We start from the raw sequence: 23,016 nt of genomic DNA, 5'->3' as shown, positions 1-23,016 counted from the left end.
AGAATGTTCAAATTGTGGTGTAACAGGAAACAATATATTAAATTAAATAGCAAGATACATACATTTTATGGATAAATCGAACTAATCATATAAAAAAAAATATTTACATAAATGGTAAAACGGGTAAGAAGTAAAATTAAAATAGGAATATCTGTATCCCTATTTATATAGCTGATGGAGTAGAAAAATATATGATTAAGTTTAGGAATAAGAAAATAAAGCAACCAAAGAGCTACCAGAATTTGAAGTGTCACCAAAAGAATTACAAATGTCGTAAATTTTCTATTCATATATTTTTTTTTTTCATGAGTTTTTAAATATTTAAGAGTGTACAAAAAAAAAAAAAAAAAAAAAAATTATACATGCACATGTACACTAATTTCATGGAATTTTTTTTTTTAATTACACAAATTAAGTTTCTTACACAGCTTAACGTAATGTAAGAACTTGTTTTTGTTTGCATAACACTCGGACAAATATAACAACAGGTATGCCGATACACGAATGTGTAAAAATGCATGTAACATAGGTGCACACCAATTTAAAGCCTTATGCAAATGTTTTTATTTCTAATTCTCTTTCACTCAAAGGAATAAATACTTGTATAAATGTAAGAATTTGCATTTACTTAATCTTTTTTAATTATTCCTTACACATGCTGTGTAAAGCATTTTTATACCGTTTTTGAAAGAGATGGAATCTGAGATAAATAAAAAAAAAGAAAAAAATTATACTACATATTTAAATGATTTTATGTGCCTTTTATCATTATGGGAATATCAAGCATGTGTATTCATATACATATATAGATGTGTATATATGTGCTTATAAATCTATATTTACACATAGTATATGTGCACGATATGCATATAAGCATTTTCTTTTTTACTTTTTCAATTCTATCAATTTGTACCTCTCACTTGGTTTATCACATTCCTACAGCAGATTGCCATTTTGTTCGTTCAGTAAAGGGAAGATAAAAATGAAAGAAATAGCAATCTTAAATGTGTGTGTATTAATGCACGTACGTACATGTATATATATATATGTACATTTAAAAAGAAAAAAAGAAAATTTCCCAAAAGATATATTCTACGTCCTTTTCCTATCAACTTCCCATATTTTAAAAAAAAAAAAAATAATAATTAAATAAAAATATGAAGTTTTGTTGTCCTGTATGGAATATACACATATACAGTTGTTTTTAATAATGTTAACATAATACACAACACAAAAAAAAAAAAAAAAAAAAAAATGATGAAATGTATAATTCTATTTAAACAGATTATTTCAGTTGTAAAAAAAAAGGCAAAAAAAAAAAAAAAAAAAAAAAAAAAAAAAAAAAAAAAAAAAAAATAAAAAAAAAAATCGGAATTTTGTTTGTTCTATATGAAAAAAACAAAAATACAGTTTTTTTAAAAAATTTAAAATAAAACACAACACAAAAAAAAAAAAAAAAAAAAAAATGATGTAAATGTAAAATTCTATTTAAAAAAAAAATTTAAGTTATAAAAAAAAAAAAAAAAAAATAAAAAGAAATAAAATTTTTTTTTTTTTTTTTTTTTTTTTTTTTTTTCCTTTAACAAAATAGTTAGCTCACAATTAAGCAAAAATTTACGGATTAACCGTCCAGGCAAATAAAGTTACATTTTTGTTCCATCCTACCTTGGTGAAAATATCAATGATTTGGAAAAAAAAAAAAAAAAGGAAGGAAGGAAGCTTGTTAAAGTGCTTTATTGTTCCATAAAAATTTCCTATATATATTAATTTTATTTTTTTTTTTGAACTAGACTTAATAACTTATTCTTTTATCCCCTTGGTTCTATTGAATGCATTGCCTCAATATATTTTTTCAACTTACCTACATATTGATGTGTGTGCAGCAATATATGTATATATATTTAAATTATTATGTAATTGCTTATAGATATAATTGGCTTAATTTATTATAATTCAAGGTTTTCAAAGTCTGATGGAAAAAGGGTAAAAAAAAAAAAAAATATTTTAAAATGAACTCTCACATGTATAGGATTAAAAAAAATGTGTAAAAAACTGTTCTAAAGAATTATCAGTGTTATTAATAATTTTTTAAAAGGTACATTTTTTTATGTATAAGATAAAAAAAAAAAATTAGATAAATTTAAAAATAAAGGATTTTTTTCTCATATATATATATATATATATATATATATATATATGTATATATATGTATAGATATATTCATATAAGTGCTCATGTGTATGTGTGTTCATATATAAAGCTTTTTTCATATTTTAGAAAATTTTATGTTCATGCAAAAATTAAAAAAAATATATTTGACAAGTTCATAAATAGTGTTTTAAAAACAATAAAACGCTTTAAACAATATATATATGCTTTTTTTTGTTTCATATTTTTCATTTGGGGGAGAGTAGAGGTTAAATTTTTTTTTATTTTTTTGCCTTTTTAATTCTTTTGGGTACATTATTAAAAATGTATATATATATATATATATATATATATATGTATAGAGTATATTCATCATTACGGTGGTGCTGATTTTTTAAATTACACACTCTTAAACATTTAAAAAAAATTTCAAACTGTATATTATCTTCCCATTATATATATATGTATATATATACAAGGAGCATAAAATAAAAAAAAAAAAAAAAAAAAAAAAAAACACACCTATGGGCGGTTACGGATGTGTAGTTTTCCCCTCAATCTCCAAATGCGAACAGTTCTATTATGTATGCGCAAAATTTTAGTCAATCTTTTGGCTAGCTGCTCCGGAAAAAAAGGAAGACCATTCTAATGCTTCGATAATAAATAACTGCTTCCTTAAGGATATATTATGCGGAAGTGTGTGGTAAATGATAAATTTGTGGAACAGGGATATGTACGGCTGTAACTGTGATATGTTTTTTACGGAAGTAATGAATTTAAAATGTTTATCAAGTAGAGTATTGTAATTCTCAAACTTTTGAGTATCTATTAATTTTAGTTTAATTTCGGGTAAGGACTTGTGTTTTATATTACTTAAAATCATTTCAATGGCTTCTTGCGTTATTTTTAAATATTGTTCATTTGATATTTTAACATCAGCATTGGTATTACCATTAATAATATTTTCGCTGTTGTTACCTTCTAACGAAAAATCGTTATTATGCTTAACCTTTATTTTTGCTGCGTTATTCTTTGCTTTACCACTTCCTACGTTCTTACCCATGTCTAACTTTTCTAATGCATTTTTATCAATATTAAAAAAGACATCTAATTCTTCTTTTTCTTCATTACTCATTCCTAATCTATCTTTTAGTAAGATCTCATAATCATCCTGTGCATTTATCTTTTCAAAAACTTTCCTACAATAAATGGCTTGATCCCTAGCTTCATAAAAACCTAAATCATCAATAGAGAATTTTTTATGAACAACAAATGTGCTAACCCAACTTTGGGACAATTCATCATAAGCAACACCTTCACATCTTGGTAATTTCGCAACTTTCTTAATATGTGATGTTCCATGCACTTTGATTTGATTCCATCTGTTTCTTGGCTGTATTTCAGGTAAGTTGAAAAGTTTTTCTGCTTGTTTTCTACAATTAATAGCTCTCTCTCTTGCATTTTCAAATCCGTATTGACTGATTGGAAAATAATGCTTGTGATATTTTCCATCAATTTTCCAATGAGCAATCCATCTTTGCCTATTTTTATCAAAACAAACTCCACCAACTCTTGTTATTTGAGAAACTTTATTTAAAACTTCTTTTTTTTCATCCTCTAGGTTTTTATTGCTCTTTTCCATTTTTACTTTATTTCTTTTTTTGTTAATTTTTTTCTGCACACCTGCACCTAAAAGTTTATGATCAACATCTGAGCTGTTCCTTTTAATGGATAAACAGTTTGGTTCATACGCGTCGTTCATTTCATCCTTCACATTCAAACCATCCCTATTATATACCAAATCACTCGTACTATATAAAATTGCCTCCTTCATTCTTGTGCTATCATTTATGTAATTGTATGGTACTTGTTCTTCATTTATGTTGCAAAAATCTCTCTTACAACCATTAATTACATGTACATTATTATTTTGAATATAATTTTCCATGTAGTTGCTAATGTTGTTAAAAACATTATCACTGTTACAAAGTTGATGATCTAAATTGTTTCCATTTTCAATGTTGTCATATAACATTACACCCTCGTCTACACTACTACGTTGATCATTTTGAAGTTGTACACTAATTAATGTTAGCCCATCTTCATTATTCAAATATAAATTGTTATTTTCTTCATAGAATCCATTATTACTATTACTCGCACTAATATTGCAACTGTTTTCAAAATAATTTGTACTTATTTCACTTTTATTCGTATTATTCGTATATTTGCTTGAATTTAAAAGTTCCCCAGTTAAAAATTTTTTGGATTCAATATCCATACAACTATATTTATCAACAAATTTGTAGTTATCAATGCTATTGTTTTCGTTATTACTATTGTATTCTTCATTTTCATTCGTGTCTTCATTTTTCTGGCTGTCCTCATTCTCATTCGAGTCATCATTTTCGTTAGGATCATCATTCTCATTATTATCACTTCCGTTATTGTTATTCCCATTATTGTTACTATCCTCGCCATTACTGCCATTCTCACCATTATTGCTATTTCCACCATTACTGCTGTCTCCACCATTATTGCTATTCCCACCATTGCTGCTACTTCCATCGTTGTAATTGTTACTGTTATAACTTCCATTGTTATCACTATTGCTGTTATAACTTCCATTGTTATCACTATTGCTGCTATAACTTCCATTGTTGTCGCTATTGCTGTTGTACCCGTTACCGCTGCATCCATTAGAGGTATATTCAATGAAGTTGTACTCACTGGAATTGTGTTCATTCTTACGATAACCTATGCAGCCATAAGTATTGTCTTTTTTTTTTTCATTTCTAAAAAATCTCTTCATGCATTTACCCTCCTTCTTTGCATACTCATTATGCATTATGTTCACATCACACAGTTTATTTTCCCTTATGTAAAAAAAATAATTTGTGAAAAAATTTTCCAAAATGTGTTCCCAATTTTTTTCATTTTTCTCACATACAAGCCAACAATTTTTTATTTGGAAATATTTATTAATCCTCTGCATCTGTGCTTTTAAAACTTTCCTTTTCTCCTTTTTTCTTCCAGAATGTTCACATGCACTATCATGGAGGAGAGCAAAAGGTAACCTTCTTTGCAACTCAGAAATGTAATTATGTAAAAGTGTGCAGTCTCCTTTGTAACAGGGAATCCAATGGGGCCTCCAGGAAAATTTCATATCTTCTCTCTGTGACTCGGACATTAAAATGTTAGGCTTAGTATTTTCCCCAATTCTGCTTAATAACAATATAATATATTGTACATCATGTTTTGAAAAGTTATTTCTTGCAAAGTTTGATAGTATAATTTGCCAAGCATGTTTATTTCTCCTTATATCATAATTCTTCTCTTCTTTTTCATTATTTGAATTGTTATTTTTTTTGGTCAAACGAGATGGTGACAATTTGTCTATATCATTTTCGATTTGTTCCACATCAAATTCAGATACGCCTGAGATGATGCTATTGGAAATTTTTATCTTTTCCTTTTCAGTTTGTAACAATGATTCTTCTTCAACACACACTGTTGAGAAATTGTTTATCTTTTTATCTGCACATGCAATATGGGAGTTATTATTCTTTAATCTGCATTTGCATCCTGTTTGAATATCCTCATTGTGCGTAAAACTTCCAGAAGGAGTCACATTTTCTCTTATCAATAATGCCTGGGGAAAGTTAATTATATTCTCATTCCCTATAAATTTATCTAAAACGTTTGGTGAATTATTCCTCGATGGAAATTTTCCTACAGGTGGTTCATCAAAAAAAAATGACTCACATTTGGAATTATCCTCATTCACACTTTTGCACAAATTTGTCAAATTCGTTTGAGCTTTCTTTTGTTGTATAATCTTCCTTATAAAATCTTCATGCTCACTCAATTTAAAAACCAATCTTTTGCATTTATCAAAACCATATTTTTCTACGGAAAATATGCTAATTATCAATTTCTGGCTAGACTCATCAAATATAACAAAAAAGTATGAATTAAATAGGTATACATAATAACAGTCTGAACAATAATCATTTTCTTCTATTTTAAACAAAGACGTGTAGTCGTTATAACAATCTACATTGTGAAAATTGGACGTTATTTTTATTTCTTCATTCCTGTGTTCTTCACGCCTCCTATTCCAATATCCATTATTATTGAGATAATCACAACAATCCTTATCCCTCAAATTAAAAATGTTGTGCACATTTCCTGCTTTCAAAAACTTGCATAAATTTTCGTTTTGATTGTTTTCCCTAAACTTTTCGAGATCCTTTTTGTTAGGCATTTTTTCCGATAACCCTACATGGATATTTGTTGTCTCATTTTTACATGAATGAGATTCATCAGATTCTGAATCCACTTTAACTAAAACAACAAAGTGAGGCATTTCATAACCCACATACGCCTCTCCATCAATTACAAATGAGTATTGTAAATTTCTTCTAGCATTTTTAAAATTAATAGTTGGATAACATTTAAAAAAATTAAAAAAATCTAATGGCATATTTATCTTTATATATTCATCTTTCTTAATATCTAATATATTTACGCTCTGAAAATTTGAATCCAATTTTCCTTCTTCCAATTTTTTTAGCTTTTCCAACTCTGGAGAGCTTTTATATTGGTATAAATTATTCTGACTTAGTAAAATCATGGTTGATGTTTTTTTTTTTTTTCTTCTTTTTTTCTTCCTTGTCCTTGTAATGGGATAGGTATGAGTTCAAGCATGCACAAATATATACAAAATGTACATATGTATGTACATATGGGGTTCGTACACCTGGGGTTTTCGACACTTCTGGCTCAACTAAAGCAATTTACAATAGTATGAAATGCGTAAAAACAATTAGCAATATAATAGAATACTATGATGATCAATTGAAAAACAATTTTAAAATACGTAAATGAATAAATGAGTGAATAAATAAGCGAGTGAATAAAAACAAGATCTAATAAAAACATGATCTAATAAATACGTGATCTAATAAGTGAATCCATAAATAAATGAGTCAATAAATAAATGAGTTAATAAATAAATGAGTCAATAAATAAATGAGTCAATAAATAAATGAGTCAATAAATAAATGAGTCACTAAATGAATAAACCAATAAATGAATAAACCAATAAATGAATAAGCCAATAAAAAAAATGAAATAATAAAAGTATATAAAAAGAAGATGAATTAAATTACATTAATAAGACATTTTCAATTTAAGTAGGGCCAAACATATTCTCTTACTTGTTAATTATTCATTTTTGAGGGAGTATTCAAATTATGGAGTCGTAAATAAATTATAAAAACCACTTTCTGCACCTAATGTGTTAATTTAGCCCCTTCAGAAAGGTGCATCAACAATAACAACAATAGTTACAACCGTTGTCCAGGCACGCATGTGCATAAATAAAACAAGGGTGTGCAATGCTTCTACTGAGCCATTACCAAAATGCACTTGAAAATATTCTTTGAAAATTAAAAACGTATTTAAAATAATAAATAACTCAATTGGAAATATTCTCTCTACGATTATTTTTCCTCATAAAATAAAATAATAACACATGTTCACATAGATCCATACATATATATAAACATATATGTTGCTACATACAACAGCGCAAGGTCAAAACAGCCATGTGTGCTATATGCATCTATGTTGTATAATATATATATAAATTCAGCAGTCTATCTATGTATTTTGTCCTACTGCTTTCATAAATTATCATATAGATATGTTATATGTAAATGGATAGATGTAAACGCAAAAAAAAAAAAAAAAAAAATCACCATATATATGTACACATATATATACATGTGCTTATTTGCATATGCACATAAGCAGATACGTGGATTTATTCCATTCATAAACGGCTACATACGCGTAATATTTATGTGAGATTTCACACGATATTCATGACAATAAAAACTTAAGGGACAAAAAAAAAAAAAAAAAATTAAGATAAACATGAAACATAAATAAAGAAGATGATAAAATGTGAATAAATAAGTAAAGGGATTTAGAATGCTCACTAATTGGGCTACTTATTCTCTAATTTTTCCCTTCTTTCTTGGGGGTTGTACAAAATACTATATAGAGAGAAATATAACATGGATACATTTTCGACTTAGCTTTTTTTTATAAATTTCCATGTATTGCTCCGTATACAACTATTATAAAGGTCATAAAATGATTTTCACATATTTAATTAAAAGATTTCTCATAAATATTGTTGGGAATAAATAACAGAGTAATGCGGTAAAATGGGACTTTAAAAACAGGTTATTATGTATTTAATGTAAACACGTGTACTTCCTAAACATTCAGGTGTAATTAATGAATATGCTGATGTAATTGCATACACATGAATATGTACAATAAGTATATGTGTAAATGAAAATAACAAGTTGGTTATCAGTGTGTAAAGATATGAATAGGTAAAATTATATAAGCGGTTAAAAAAAGTGCACTATTATTTATAACTATTCCTGCTTCTATATGCATTTTTATACTCCTATGAGAAACTTTTTGTTTTTTTGGAGTGTGCTCTAGCATTAATATAACCTCAAAAGTGTAGGGTAAAAAAAACCACATGAATATCTTTAAAAACAATTTAAAAAAAAAAAAAAAAAAAAAATTTGGAAAATTAAAAAATTTTGGCATAAGAGGACAGTGTTCTTTAATTAATAAATGTGAAATATGTAAATATAATACATGAGAGCATGTTAAGAAATTTTAAATACACTAAAAATATGAATAAGTGGATATATTTTAAGTACGTCCATTTTTATATTATAAAAAAAAAAAAAAAAAATCCACGTTAAATGGAAATTACACAAGTGTAATGGTACATATATATAAACACATTCACGTATATTTATACATGTGTATCCATATAAATAAACACTTATATACATGCATAAATGTATGCTTAAAATATTCGCCAATATATACAGAAACACACCTAACTTTCTTACTTAAATTTGCTTAAGCCATGAAAGGCCCCTCTTTTTTCTTTTTTTTTTTTTTTCCTTTTATAGGTGAAATTATATAAATAAATAATGTAATTAATAGCGTGTAAAGGTGAAATGAAATCTAAGTATGTGTTTTAAAATTAGAATGAAAAGCAAAATTTTATTCCCTTACAGAACAATTCAGTTAGTAATGAATAGTGTAATTTACATGCAAATGTAAAAAGTGAATAATTTAAGAATACATAAAAATATAGGAAAGTAATAAAAAACAAATTTTATGTAGGAAAAAAAAATATGTTAACGTATTAATGGCGAATAAAAGTGCCCAAGAAAAGGTATATGTATATATATATAGTTTCAACATACATTTATGTAAAAGGTGGATATATTATTTATAAAATTAGGTATATTAGGAATTTTTTCTTTTTTTTTTGAGGGGAGGGGGAGGGAAACCCCTTTTCTGTTTTTATCAAAATATATGAAAACATTAACTATTCGTGATATATATACAGAAAAAAAATAAAGTATATTTAAAAAAAAGGTTCAAAAAAAAAAAAAAAAAAAAATGTTCAAAAAGGTGTTTAAGCAAAAAAAAAGAAAAAGGGTAAACACAAAATATATGTATTATACAAAAAAGTATGCAAAAATGTATACACAGAAAAATGTTTTTAAAAAATTATTTTTCTACATGTGGGATATATTTTTTGTATGCATTATCCACCCTACTTACAATTTTTTTCTATTTCCTCTCAAGAATGAAATTAGAAAGTTTAATTCCTCATTTCACGTTCTATAATTACTAACACAGCCTATATAATATTATTATTAGGGTAATGATGCATTACACTCAAATGAATACAAAAATGTACAAAGGAGAGAGTGCAAATATTTTTTTATACATACCACATATATGCATGTAACATTTAATCACATAGTGCAAGTGTAACGTGTATAATTACATACTCACTTTTCGCATATCACTTTACATCACATCTTACATAAAATATTACCAAAGTGTTTACCACTTATATAAAAACTTCATAAAAAAACTGAGTCATGTGGGATTGTTATTTTACACGTAAAATATAAGAACATATAGTTCACATAAGTATATTATGGATAATAGGGATGCATAAAATGTATATAGATGCATATATACATAATTTATTACCATGTACATTTACATTAATATTACGCATGTAATAAGAATCAGTGAAATAAAGAAAAGGAAAATGGGGAGAGAGCCTACTTCGGCTATTTTTTCTGCATTCTCAAAATTTTGCGGAAATTTGTAAAAGCTCACAATAAAAATTATAACACCCCTCAAAATGATCACAATATAAATATAGTATATAATATTTTTGCTCTTTTTTTATTTTTACATCAGTAATTATATATTTATATATATGAGCTTTTTTCTATCTTATAATAACTCACATTTAAAATTTGAATGAAAAAAAATTAATTCCTTAATAAAAAATGTAACAAGTTAGTAAATACACAAAAAATGATAAAATAGAATAAACATATATGTTTTCCCTTTTTTTTTTTTCTTAAAGAAAAATAAAATTAAACATTTTTCACATGTAATTGTATATGTTGTAAAATTTTATGTAAGATGAAATTATGTAGCATAAATAAAAACATAAATTTTTTTTTTTTTTTCAAAAAAGTAAAATTATAACAAAAGCCGGATTTATATAACACAGTTACCTTTTTTTTTTTTTTTTTTTTTTTTTTTTTTATTTTTTTTTTTTTGTTTTTTTAAAAACAAATTTTTTAATTATTCGTTATTTTTAATTTTGCTAAAATAAAAAAAAAAAAAAAAAAAAAAAAAAAAAAAAAAAAAAAAAAAAAAGGGAAGAAAACATTTAATGTGCTTGTTCTAACATTTAATAACAGCTTATTTACAAGATCATTTTAAAAAAGAAAAAAAAAAAGTGCAAAAAGGAAGAACAAGAAAATCCCTTTTTTTGTTGTTTAAGTACAACATGCGTAAGTTGTGCTAATGAGAAAAAAAAGAAAAAAAAAAAAAAAAAACCTCAATTCATGTATTGTTTGTTCACACTTTACACCTTTTATCACCACGAAAAAGTTTTTTTTTTTTTTTTTTTTTTAAGGAGAAGAAAAACATTTTGAAAAATTGATAATATACTTTGCCTCACCATAACCTTTTTTTTTTTTTTTTTTCAAAACTCTATGTAGTGTAAATAGCAAAGTGTAAATTACTAGAAAATCTGTGTACATTTTTTCAAATGAATAATAAAACAAAGTGTGTAACCATATTCATGTGTGAAATATACACATAAGTGCATGTGTATACTTTATGTACCCCACATGTACGATTTACATTTATTAATGTTTACATCTAGTATATTAAAACGTGTACATTTATCATTATATTTACACATTAAACCATTTGTAACAATTTCAATTTTCATCGAGCTATATTTCGCTACATTTTTTTACATCCAAAATTTTGTGCATCTGGAATAGATGCAATACTAAATCATTTCTGCAACTCAATTTATATAGAGCAAAAACATTTTACCACAAGTACTTAATTATTTATCATATCTTTTTTTTTTTTTTTTTTTTAACAATCGCGAATGAAAAGAAAAAATAGAAACAGTTAAAAACTAGGAAAAAAAAAAAAGAAAAGAAGTTATTGAAAAAGGAAATAAAAACAAAAATTAAGAACTGTTTTAAAAATATTATACACTAACATATCTCAACCTCTATGAGTCTCTCATCCCTGCACATGTTCATCATTTTTACGTTTTCACTTAACAGAGTGAACGTGTTTTTTGTTACACCATAGAGAATACATTGCATTTGCTTATTTCATTGCTTTTACATTTGTTTCTAATTTTTACACACTTCAACGAACGTATACACACAATTGTACAATTTTACACAGTTCCCACTAACCTTTTACACATTTTCAATTCCATTCACATACAAGTTACACCATTTTTATGAGCAGTCAATGGGCCTTTTAAAATCTTAAAAATATCTGTGACCTCAAATTTCCTCTCCTTTGCATATTACACAATGGTGAAGTTACGAGAACCATTGGAGAACACATTTAAGAATACTGTAAAATTTTTTAAATATTTACAACTTTATATTCATTCAAAATTGCGTGTATACGTTTTTACACATACGTGTAAAAGAAGAATGACAATCATCACAAGTTCTCCACATAATTTTGCATAAAAAAAAAAATTTTTTTTTCTTTTTTTTCTAATATTGAAAATGTTTCCTTAAGGTGAATTGTTGTAAGGGCGTAGTATTTGCACTTTTTTTTGGACCACTTGTGTAAATATTTCATATTCTCAAAAAGTTAATTTTTTTTTTTTACAAAATAAAATTTTAGTAATCAAAACAGGCGTGCGCAGATTTTTCATTTTTGTGCGTTACATAATGTAGTCATTTTTTAAGAGCAAATGAAAAAACAAGGTGTGTAAATTCCTTGTTAGTCAAATTATCATAATCATAAATGTATATTTAAGTATATACATACGCAGCTAATAAATACAAACTAGTTCTTATCAGTGTTATTCCCCAATCTCTTATATGTGTTTATATTTACCAATTTTGTAGTAAGCAAACACACATAAAGATATGATGTAATATATATACAAAGGAGGACAAATACATTCGTCAGTATCCCTGTGTTTTTCTTTATAACTGATATCTATAAGTAAAGCTTAATGGTTAGTTTACATTTCTTCTATCGCTATACAATACGAAATTATTATACATTTACCGCTTTACCCAATTACCCCCATTAATTGTATTTCAAAAAAAAAAAAATTGTTCAGAGGAAACTCAACGTATTAGCACAGCTTCCCATGATAGAGAAAAAAATATGGTCCTTTTTTATAAAATAAAAATTCTAGTTAGTGTTATAACAAGCCACTTTGAAGCAACCATTGGGTTGTAAAAAAAAAAAAAAGAACATACAGAAATGTGTACATATATACAGAGAGGGATTGATGGATGATGAAAAACAGCATCTGCCAATTCTCGCAATTTTTAAATGTTAATTTTTTTTTTTTTTTTTTTTTTTCCTTTCATTATTTGATATTAAAAAGTGCAGTTCTGCGAATTTTTCACCTTCATTGATAATTGTGCATGTAAGAGCCAGCATATTATCAAACACTCTTGGTTCTTTTATGCAAAATTAAAATATGATTCTTGTGCAAATAAATTCTTTTTTTTATTGATAAATCTTCATATAAAAACAAATTTACACCATTTTTATTTATTATATTTTTCTTAGCAAGCCATGCCACTTTCTTATTATTGAGTTCTTTTAAATGGTGTGTATTTCTTATTTATTAAGGCAATTTTTTACAAGTTCCAAAATGAGTAAAATTTATTTCTCCTTATTTGTTCCCCTATCTATATTTGTTCATTCATTTTATCGTAATTTCAAAATCTCAAACAAGCTGATTTCTCAAAAAAATCTAAGCATTTCACCTAACTCATAGACTTTACATAAAAGATGTACTTTATATGTTGTTTACATAATAGAACGTTCGCCATGTTTCGTGAGCAATTAACTTATATTCCTCACTTTGCATCGAATGGAACTTTTAAAGTTTTTAAAAGTAGGAGAATTTTATACCAAATTGATAATAAAAATAATGACACAAAAACATATGCCCCTATGTTAATTTCTTTGATATCTTTTTAATATCTATCATGATTAATGTTATTAAACTGTGTTGCCCATATGCACGTAAAATGTATGCACTCGAGAAAAAAAAAAAAAAAAAAAAAAAAAAAAAAAATTAAGAAATTAAAAAAGTTAATTTTTTTTTTTTTTTTTAAATATATACATTAAAACACGCATGTGTATCCAAATGGAGGGGAAAGCATCTTATCTGTTGATTATCTCAAAACAATGATTGAGGATTAATTCCTTTTTGAAAATCGAATTAAACCTTAATTGTGTTTATCGGCGTTTGTTCATGTTTGCTGACGTTTTTTCACGTTTCTTGACGTGTGTTGATGTTTGCTGTTTATAATATTGTCCCTTTTTTTTTTTTTTTTTTTTTCATATTTTTATACCAAAGATTATATAAATTGTTATTGTATCACATTTTGAACAAAACGTGTAACTTTTTTTCTCAATTTGTTGAAAGCAATTCTAAAAAGTAGAATAACTCCATTATGCAACATATATACACTGCCAAGATGCTACTATGTTACCACGAGGAACTGACTATTATAAAGATGATGCTAAATTATAGATGTTAATCCCTTTAAAGCATAAATACACTCTAATATATACACGCACTTGTGTGTACAGAAAAAAAAAAAAAAATTAAATAAATAAAAGTATATTAAACAAACACATTCGTTTGGTGTTATAATTATATGCAAGGACTATTTCTCGTCTTTTCCTTTTTGTAACTTTCATTGACATGTCTCCTGGCCAAGTAAATAAGAAAAATGCACCAATTCCACAATATTTTGTAGAATGCAAAAAAGTAAAATTTGCATTTTCTAACGTCTTTTCTTTGAGGTTACTTAAAAGCCCTAAGCAGTAGCAGCAGCTGCGAACACATGCATGTGTCATACAATATTCACACAAGCATGATTTGATATATTCATGTTCCTTGAACGCAAAAATATGGATCATGTTTTTATTCTCTTCTTCAGAGCGAAATAAATAAACTAAAAGAGGTTTTAAAAAAACTACCACAAGAAAAAAATGACGAGAAAAAGAGAGAAGTTCTCAAGAAAGTAATAGCATACATGACCCTAGGGGTCGATGTATCCAAGTTATTTCCAGATATTATAATGATGTCAAGTACAAATGATATAATACAAAAAAAAATGATATATCTGTACTTAAATAATTACGCAGGTATATACTTGTTTAGTTTTGTTTAACTAGAAAACGTTTATATGTTTTCACCCTTAGTCTCCACAATATGTGCATTTTTACCTCACTATACGTGTGTTATTTTCCCCTTTTTGCGTATTATAATTCGTTTTTCTCCTATTCAGTATTAACATCACTGAACATTTTCTACACCGCATCGCAGAAACAAACTCAGAATTATCGTTACTCACAATAAATACTTTGCAGAAAGATAGCAAAGATGATGATCCTATTATAAGGGGTTTGGCTTTACGCAGTTTTTGCAATTTAAGAATTAATAATTTATTTGAATATATAGAAGGACCTTTATTTAACGGTTTGGTTGATAAAAATTCCTATGTTCGAAGAATTGCTATCATAAGTTGTGTAAAATTAATTAAAATGAACCCACAGATGGGTATAAAAAATGATGTTATAAAAATTTTGAAAAATAAATTATTAGATAAAGATCCCCAGTGTGCAATAAATGCTGTACATGCGTTGAACGAAATATTAATAGATGAAGGTGGCTTAAAAGTTAATAAAGAAATAATTTTTAATATGTTAAATAAAATATCAACTTTTAACGAATGGGGTAAATGTGTCGTACTAAATATTGTAAGTACGTACACTCCAGATAATGAAGATGAAATGTATGATATTATGAACATTTTAGAAAATCATTTAAGAGATTTTTCATCAGCCGTATTTTTGTCATGCTTAAAATGTTTTCTAAATTTTTCTACCATTGATTCAAATTTACAAATTCAAATTTTTCAAAGAATGAAGGACCCTTTACTTACATTAATCACGACATCTTCTTATGAAATTTCTTACATCGTTTTATTACATACAAATTTATTATTACACGAAGCTAATAAAATAAATTATAGTATATTTGACTACGATTATAAACATTTTTTTTTTCGACACAACGACCTTACATATATAAAGGACATTAAACTTGACATTCTCGTATCCGTTGCATCCAAGGTAAAGAATGCTCTTCATTTTTCTAACTCCACATTGCATTTTAAAATTTTGTTTTTTCTTTTTTTTTGAAGTTTGATGTGCTGTCGCTTTTCCCATGATATTGGGATAAATTTCATAACTGCAATATATGTTTCTATGGTGTTCTTATATCTCATTTTTATACAAAAATGTGTATACATGGTATAGTTACAAAATTAAAAATATGCATATTTATATATCATATACATATATGAATTCATCCCCTCCCATCACACGTACACACAACCTTTGTACGCACAACCTTTCAGAATAACGTGGTCTTGATAATAAACGAATTGAGTGAATATATCCTTGATCCAAACGTTGAAATTTCACAGAAGGCCATTTATTCCATTGGATGTATAGCACTGAAAATCCCAAAGGCAATTTCAAAAATAGTGGAATTGGCCTTGTCGTCCTTTCTTCCAATGAATTATTCATATATATGTAGTGCCACGATAGAAATGCTAGCAAATATATTAAGGAAATACGATGAATACACAAAAATAATTATTGAAGAAATTATAAAATATGATAATAAGATAATGGAAAATAATGGAATTATATCTTACATTTGGATTATTGGTGAATATTGTGAATACATAGAAAATTCACCATATATTTTAGAAGAATATGTACATTTAACCGATTGTTCATATTTATTTATGCTTGAATTATTAACTGCCTCTATAAAAGTCTTTTATAGAAGGCCATCAGAAATGATAACTATTCTTTCAACACTTTTTGACAATATAGTAAAAAATTATAAATACCCAGAACTTACAGACAAAATGTATTTTTATTACAAGTTATTAAGCTATAATTATGAAGAAGCTTTTAATATTATCGTTTGCAAAAAAAAATTAGTAAAAAATTTTTGCGAATCGAACGAAAATATTTTATTGGATAAATTGTACAATGAATTTAACACCTTATCTGTGTTGTATAAACAACCTATATATAAATTTGTCGAATATTCAAAAATACGTTTTGGTGGAATATACGATCCAGAGGAAAATTATGAGAACCACATTGATATTGATAATTCTCATACAGACAGTGTTCATGATAATGTTCTCAATCATAATGATATGGATAGGGAAAATCTTTTAAACACTTCAGAAAATGTTAAACCAGGTGTAAAATATCCTGTATCCGATGGAAATCTCATCAGTGACGCAAATACAAACTATCATACGAGCAGAAGTAGTCTTAACAATATTTCCAAAATAAACGATGAAATACTATTAATTGAGGACGACGTAACTGGTAACTATGATCACGGCACTGAGGAATATAGAACACATCGAGAAACGAGAGGAAAAGGAATGAACAAATCCAATTTTTATGAAGGTACACAACAATCTGTCAACATTAGTAACAACAGCTTAAGCAATGAAGGCATAAAAAAATGGAATAATAGAGATTCCACTAATAACACACCAAATACTTCTAACAATAGTAGTATTCGAAATGGTCAAAAGATAGATAAAAAAAAATCACATGAATTACTGAATACCCTCAATTCTGATAATTTAAAAAAAATGAATGATATTTTAATGGATGCTGAAAATATAACCCCAGAATGTTATCAAGAACAGTGGAATATACTGCCTGAACAGAATAATGAAAAAATATTTTTAAGAAAAAATGATTATAATTTGCAATTAGAAGCAATTGATGAATTCATATCAAAATACAATATTATAACCCTTGCATCGGGAGAAATTGATCAATGTTTGAAGTTCTATATGTATTCGCAGTTTTACACAAAGGATTATGTATTTATTGAACTAATTTTTAACAAGGCGGAGAATTCCATAAACTGGATATTGAAATCCCACTGTAATGATCTCAACACGCTTGAGCGTTTTACTGATTATTTTAGGGATATATTCATGGATTTCATGTGATGGCATGCATCGTCATGTTGGCTTATTTGAGATCTCGCGAATTTTTATACCATATACCACTCTCCTTTTTATAGTTTTTAATTTATCGCTACTTTGTCTTGTTTGATGTAATTTAGTTTTTTTTTTTTTTTTTTTTTTTTTATCACATCCATTCCTCGCTATGTGAATGCTAAAATGTGTAGGTATAAAGCACCACACTCATTCATATGCATATGTATATGTATTGCTTATGCACGTTTTCATATTTTTCAGTGCTACCCACGCTTTCATTTGTGTAATTGGATAAAGCAACCTGGGTATGTCTATATATCCCACGTCTTTTCCCCATATGTGTATTCATATATACAAGTGTTCATATGTACACATGTACACATTACAGGTTGTATTTATCTTTAAGAAGTATAATTTTTTTATTTGTCTAACCCAATTTTTACTTTTATTTTTTTTTTTTTTTTGAACCCTTTTAATTAATATATAATAATCGTATATCTAAAATGTTGTGTGAAAAAGGTTCTTATTACCCCACATATATTCTATAACTGCACTTTTTTTTCTTTTTCACAAAGCTCCCCAGATGATGTGCTTAAAATGTGTTAATACCTTTTTTTTTCATATGGCATGCTACTCCAAGTGAGCGCGTCATGTAAATTATACTAAAATATATATATATATATTATATATTTTTTTTTTTTCCCCTCCTGCCACTGTTAGTTCTTCATTTTTGTGTTTTTCCCCACCTGTAACCCCTCCCGTTTCGTCATTTCAACTTCCTTATCATATTTTTCACAATTTTTAATTAAATTAGGAACTAGGAGTTCATTGTGTTTTCCATATAATTCCCTAACTAGCATAGTAGCATAGGAAGAGGATTTTAAACTAAAACTTAATATTAGTGCATTGAAGTTTTGTTCATACTTTGTGATTTTTTCCCTACTATTATTATGACTACTTGTCTGATTTTGAAAATTTTCAGTATTTTCATTTTCTTCTCCCTTTTCTTTTAAGTAATTATTACACGTGTCTCGTTTGATGCAAGGTATATATTTTTTTAATTTTTTATCACAGTTTGACTCCTCAACTTGTTTATTGCATATGGTTATTTCTTTATGATTGTTTCCAGAATGTGGAACATTTTTCATTTTCTTGATAGTGCATATTTCTTCATCCCTACACAATTTCGTATTTTCATCCTTTTTTGAAATTTTATTTTTTTCCAAATTAGATACGTACAAGTCGGATAGGAATTTTCTCTTTGGTTCCTTATATTGACAAAAACAGAAATACAAATTTGAAGGTCGTGTCACTATGTTTCTAAAAACACAAGTCATTCCATATTCATATTCGAACGAATTTACATAAGTGTCGAATTTTTTTATTGTGTATAAGGTTTCCTTAATTGGAATAATATTATTTAATATATTATCGCTAGCTATCTTTATGGACTCATTAATATGTCCTGTTTCTTTTGTATTTATCAAATGCTTTAGAAAACCATTAATTACCTTATCACCGTGTATTTGAAACAACTGATCTTCATAAAGAGTATGAATTAAGTATAGTAATATTTCTAAGAAAACAAGTCTTACTTTCTGACCTTTGTATTTTCTATATATATTTTTGAAAATATTAAGGTAGGATAATCTATAGGGCATACTTCCGAGGACTGGCAAAACAACATTATAGATGTTTAAACAATTTGGTTGAGTATGATATTTTTCTATCATATGACTCATGTCATATTCGTCATATAAAATCGTTATATAATTATGTTGTGCTTTCAATTCATTCACCTCAGATTGCACATCCTTTGTAAAAACATAGTCCCCCTTTCTAAGTGTTACACCAAAATTTTCTAACCTGTATGAAGTTAGCATATTAAATATTTTGGCGCTATAGGAGTGCATATGGAATCTACGAGTTTCCATACATACTCCCTTAACACATGTCTTTTCATTTTTGTAAAAATATTTTTCTTCTTCGAACTCTTTTCTATTTAATTCTGTCTCAAAATGTACATTACTCTGCTTTTTTGTAGGATCTTTAAACATATTTTGGAACAAATTGGGTAACTTCTCCTTTTCGACATTTTCATTCGTTTTTCTTAAATTATTGCGATAATTATCATTGGAAATATTTCTTCTATTCCTCTCAGTGTTATTATTCTTCTCACACATGTACAAATTTCGAAGCAAGATATAGGCTTCATACTCTGAATTGGTCATATAAGAATAAAGGTATTTGTTAACATTGCCTCCTTTGTATGACTCGTCAGATGGAATTACGTTGCTTCCTTTAAGTAGTTTATTCATTTTATGAGACAAATAACGGAAAGCAATGGTGGCATTTTTATTTTTCTGATATATATCACAAGCATTCTTCAGATAAATGGTCAAATTGTCTTTAATAAAATTTCCATAAAATGTTTTATTATCAAAAATGAATGGATCTAAAACGTGCCTTATATATTCTTTGTAATTTCTACTTATTAATGCTTTACCTTTATTGAACGTGTTTTTATATATTCCAAATCTTTGCATGCCAAAATAATTAATGAATCCATATTTTTTAATATAATTTAATTTGTGTCTTAAATATTTTTCATGATTTTGTACATTTCTCAAAACTATCACAAAGCGATTTCCACTATGTGCTCCTAATTCTATTTTTTTACTTACGTTTTCAACGTTACAAATTTTTATATTCTTCATTTTTTTATCATTTCTAAGGTCATTTTCTATTATGTTATTAATTTTAACCAAGTTCATAACACTAGTAGAAATTATCTGAGTTGACACGCTTCTTTTATCTTTGAAACCTGAGTAATAAAAATCTTTAATTGGAATATTTGAAATTTTACTAATTTCCCTAATGGCTTCTTGTGTATCTTTATTAACTTTATACAAAATAAAATTTATCCATTCCTTTTTTTCATCTCCTGAGTTATTCTCCCTGTCCAATTGTTCAGAAGCATAGAACCTACCACTCTCTCCCCCCTCTTGTGTCGATAATGATTCGTTATCTTTGCTTCTGAGATCATATGCATATTTTCCAATACCCCTTGCATCATTTTGTTTTTCATCATTTTTTTCTCCTTCATCTGGCTTTGTGCGACAAATGTGCGCTTCACACATGGTACTACAATTGCCATTTCTGCTGTTGCTGCTACTACTACTGCTGTCACTTTCCATTTTCCTCTTAACATAAGTCAAATTTAGAACATTCTTATTTCTCTCAATTTCATACACGTGAAAATCCTCACACCTGTATTTAAAGATACACGCAAGGTCATTATTCTTTTTGACATCGAACACATTTTCACCAAAAAAGGTACTCATAAAATGTCTGATTCCAACATCCTCTTCTAACAAATTGATATCCGAAAAATAACGCAAATTATTTATGAAATTGCATTTTCTTGCTATCGACAAAATTACATTTTTCTTATTTCTTGAAAGCAAATTCGTTCTGTTCTTATCCAGAAACATTGTACAATTCGCACCCTATAAGTTGTGTGTACCAACTACATCTTAAAATTACATCTTTATCTTAAGTTACTTCAAGGATCCAGAGGTAAAAACATTACATGTAGTATGGGTGTTGTAATAAAAAAAAAAAAAAAAAAAAAAAAAAAAAGCATATGTGAATGAGTAGTCCAGCATAAGAGTAATATGCTTATCAGTCATACAATATTTATATTAATCCCATGCACTAAGAATTGATCAATTAATAGGCCACTTCATTGAAAAGTAAAAATAAAAAGTGAGGGATATGCTAATAGCACCTATATTTACTATAAGATCTGAACGTTACAGATGTGTAGGCAACAACAACCAGGAATTACACTGTGAGTATAAAATGTCGTAAAAAAAAAAAAAAAAAAAAAAAATTCTACATTCTTTCACTTGTTACATACTATTACGCAAGTGAGCATAAGTGATCATTTTTTTTTTTTTTTTTTTTATTACCCATGTATAAAAATTCCCAAATGGGGGTATTTAAAAAAAAAAAAAAAAAAAAAAAAAAAAAAAACACCTTGGCTATTTGAGCAAAATTACAAAATTTAAACAAGCGATTACTTGAATTTGTTCACCTCACAGTTTTCAAAAATGCATAATTATCTCTAAATTGTGCATCTACAAAAGTGATTTATTTATTTTTTTTTTTTTTTCACATATTCGCCCCCGAGCTTTATTTTCATAACCATCACGTGATACTACCCCTTTTTGAAACATTTCTTAAAACATTTATGACGTAATTCACCCCCTCATATTTGTATAATCGGACTAATCTTCACGTTTCACCCTATGAATAGCATAAAGGACAAAATTGAGAAGGAAGTAAAAAACTTTAAAAGAACAGCGTTTCTTAAGGGTAGCCCAGCGTATAGAATTAGTGTATGGTTCTCTGGTGAGTCTAAAAGAATGCCCATTTTGAACCACATTCATTTATTTTTATTTCATTTCACCGCTCGAAAATGTTTCTAAGATGCAGTTTTGTTTATTGTAAGCGAATGGGAATATTTACACATTTGCGTACACACATTCACATAAAGACATATCTACAACCCACCCGAATATGAATTAAAACTTCTCCCCCTCTACATTATTCTTATGAATGTCTACCCATTCACTTTATCCATCCCTCTTTCTCTTTCGTCTTTTAAGGAATAACCGTTGGACTCGTCTGGATAATCATTAGCGAGTACAACAACCCGAAGAGTAACAACTTGTTTTTCAGAAAAAAAGAAGCAGATGTTTTTACCAAGGAGGAAATAGAAAAATGGAACAAACCATACTATTCAAAAAATGAATACAACAATGTCATTTTAGATTCTAATTTAACGGCCGATGAAAAGAGAAAACATATACTGAAAGAAATACATAAAACAAAATGAATTCCACCGAAAAGAGGAGAGATAAATATATGTATCCAACTGGAAAAGAAATACTGCAAAAAAGAAAATGTTACTTTTGAACAAGTTCATTAAAAATACTTTTCATTTTATATATTCTAATTGGAATAATTGCATTTACACCAAGTGCATGGGTAGGTCTGAATAAAAATTATCAGTAAACTTAAAATTTAGGAAATAGTATTACATAGATGAAGTATC

General features: G+C 27.0%; 4 protein-coding genes across 4 annotated transcripts; 2 read left to right on the top strand and 2 right to left on the bottom strand.

Annotated features, from left to right (window-relative positions):
- Positions 1 to 2,746: 2,746 nt before the first annotated feature.
- Positions 2,747 to 6,784, bottom strand: PGO_021570 (transcription factor with AP2 domain(s); the record flags this gene model as incomplete). Its single annotated transcript, XM_028685975.1, has 1 exon — positions 2,747 to 6,784. One exon carries the CDS (start codon positions 6,782 to 6,784, stop codon positions 2,747 to 2,749), a length of 4,038 nt encoding a protein of 1,345 aa, XP_028541776.1.
- Positions 6,785 to 14,536: 7,752 nt separating this feature from the next.
- On the top strand, positions 14,537 to 17,903 carry PGO_021560 (AP-4 complex subunit beta; the record flags this gene model as incomplete). The annotated part of the gene is made up of 4 exons (XM_028685974.1): positions 14,537 to 14,551; positions 14,775 to 14,982; positions 15,164 to 15,972; positions 16,260 to 17,903. The coding sequence occupies 4 exons, from the start codon at positions 14,537 to 14,539 to the stop codon at positions 17,901 to 17,903; spliced, it is 2,676 nt and encodes an 891-aa protein (XP_028541775.1).
- A 707-nt stretch (positions 17,904 to 18,610) lies between these two features.
- PGO_021550 (hypothetical protein, conserved) lies at positions 18,611 to 21,388 on the bottom strand (the record flags this gene model as incomplete). The annotated part of the gene is made up of 1 exon (XM_028685973.1): positions 18,611 to 21,388. The coding sequence occupies one exon, from the start codon at positions 21,386 to 21,388 to the stop codon at positions 18,611 to 18,613; it is 2,778 nt and encodes a 925-aa protein (XP_028541774.1).
- An 819-nt stretch (positions 21,389 to 22,207) lies between these two features.
- On the top strand, positions 22,208 to 22,797 carry PGO_021540 (hypothetical protein, conserved; the record flags this gene model as incomplete). Its single annotated transcript, XM_028685972.1, has 2 exons — positions 22,208 to 22,310; positions 22,568 to 22,797. The coding sequence occupies 2 exons, from the start codon at positions 22,208 to 22,210 to the stop codon at positions 22,795 to 22,797; spliced, it is 333 nt and encodes a 110-aa protein (XP_028541773.1).
- Positions 22,798 to 23,016: the final 219 nt, after the last annotated feature.

This window comes from Plasmodium gonderi (genome assembly GCF_002157705.1).
Source record: "Plasmodium gonderi DNA, contig: Chr02, whole genome shotgun sequence".
Taxonomy (NCBI): domain Eukaryota; phylum Apicomplexa; class Aconoidasida; order Haemosporida; family Plasmodiidae; genus Plasmodium; species Plasmodium gonderi.
This window is presented reverse-complemented; position numbering and strand designations above follow the sequence as displayed.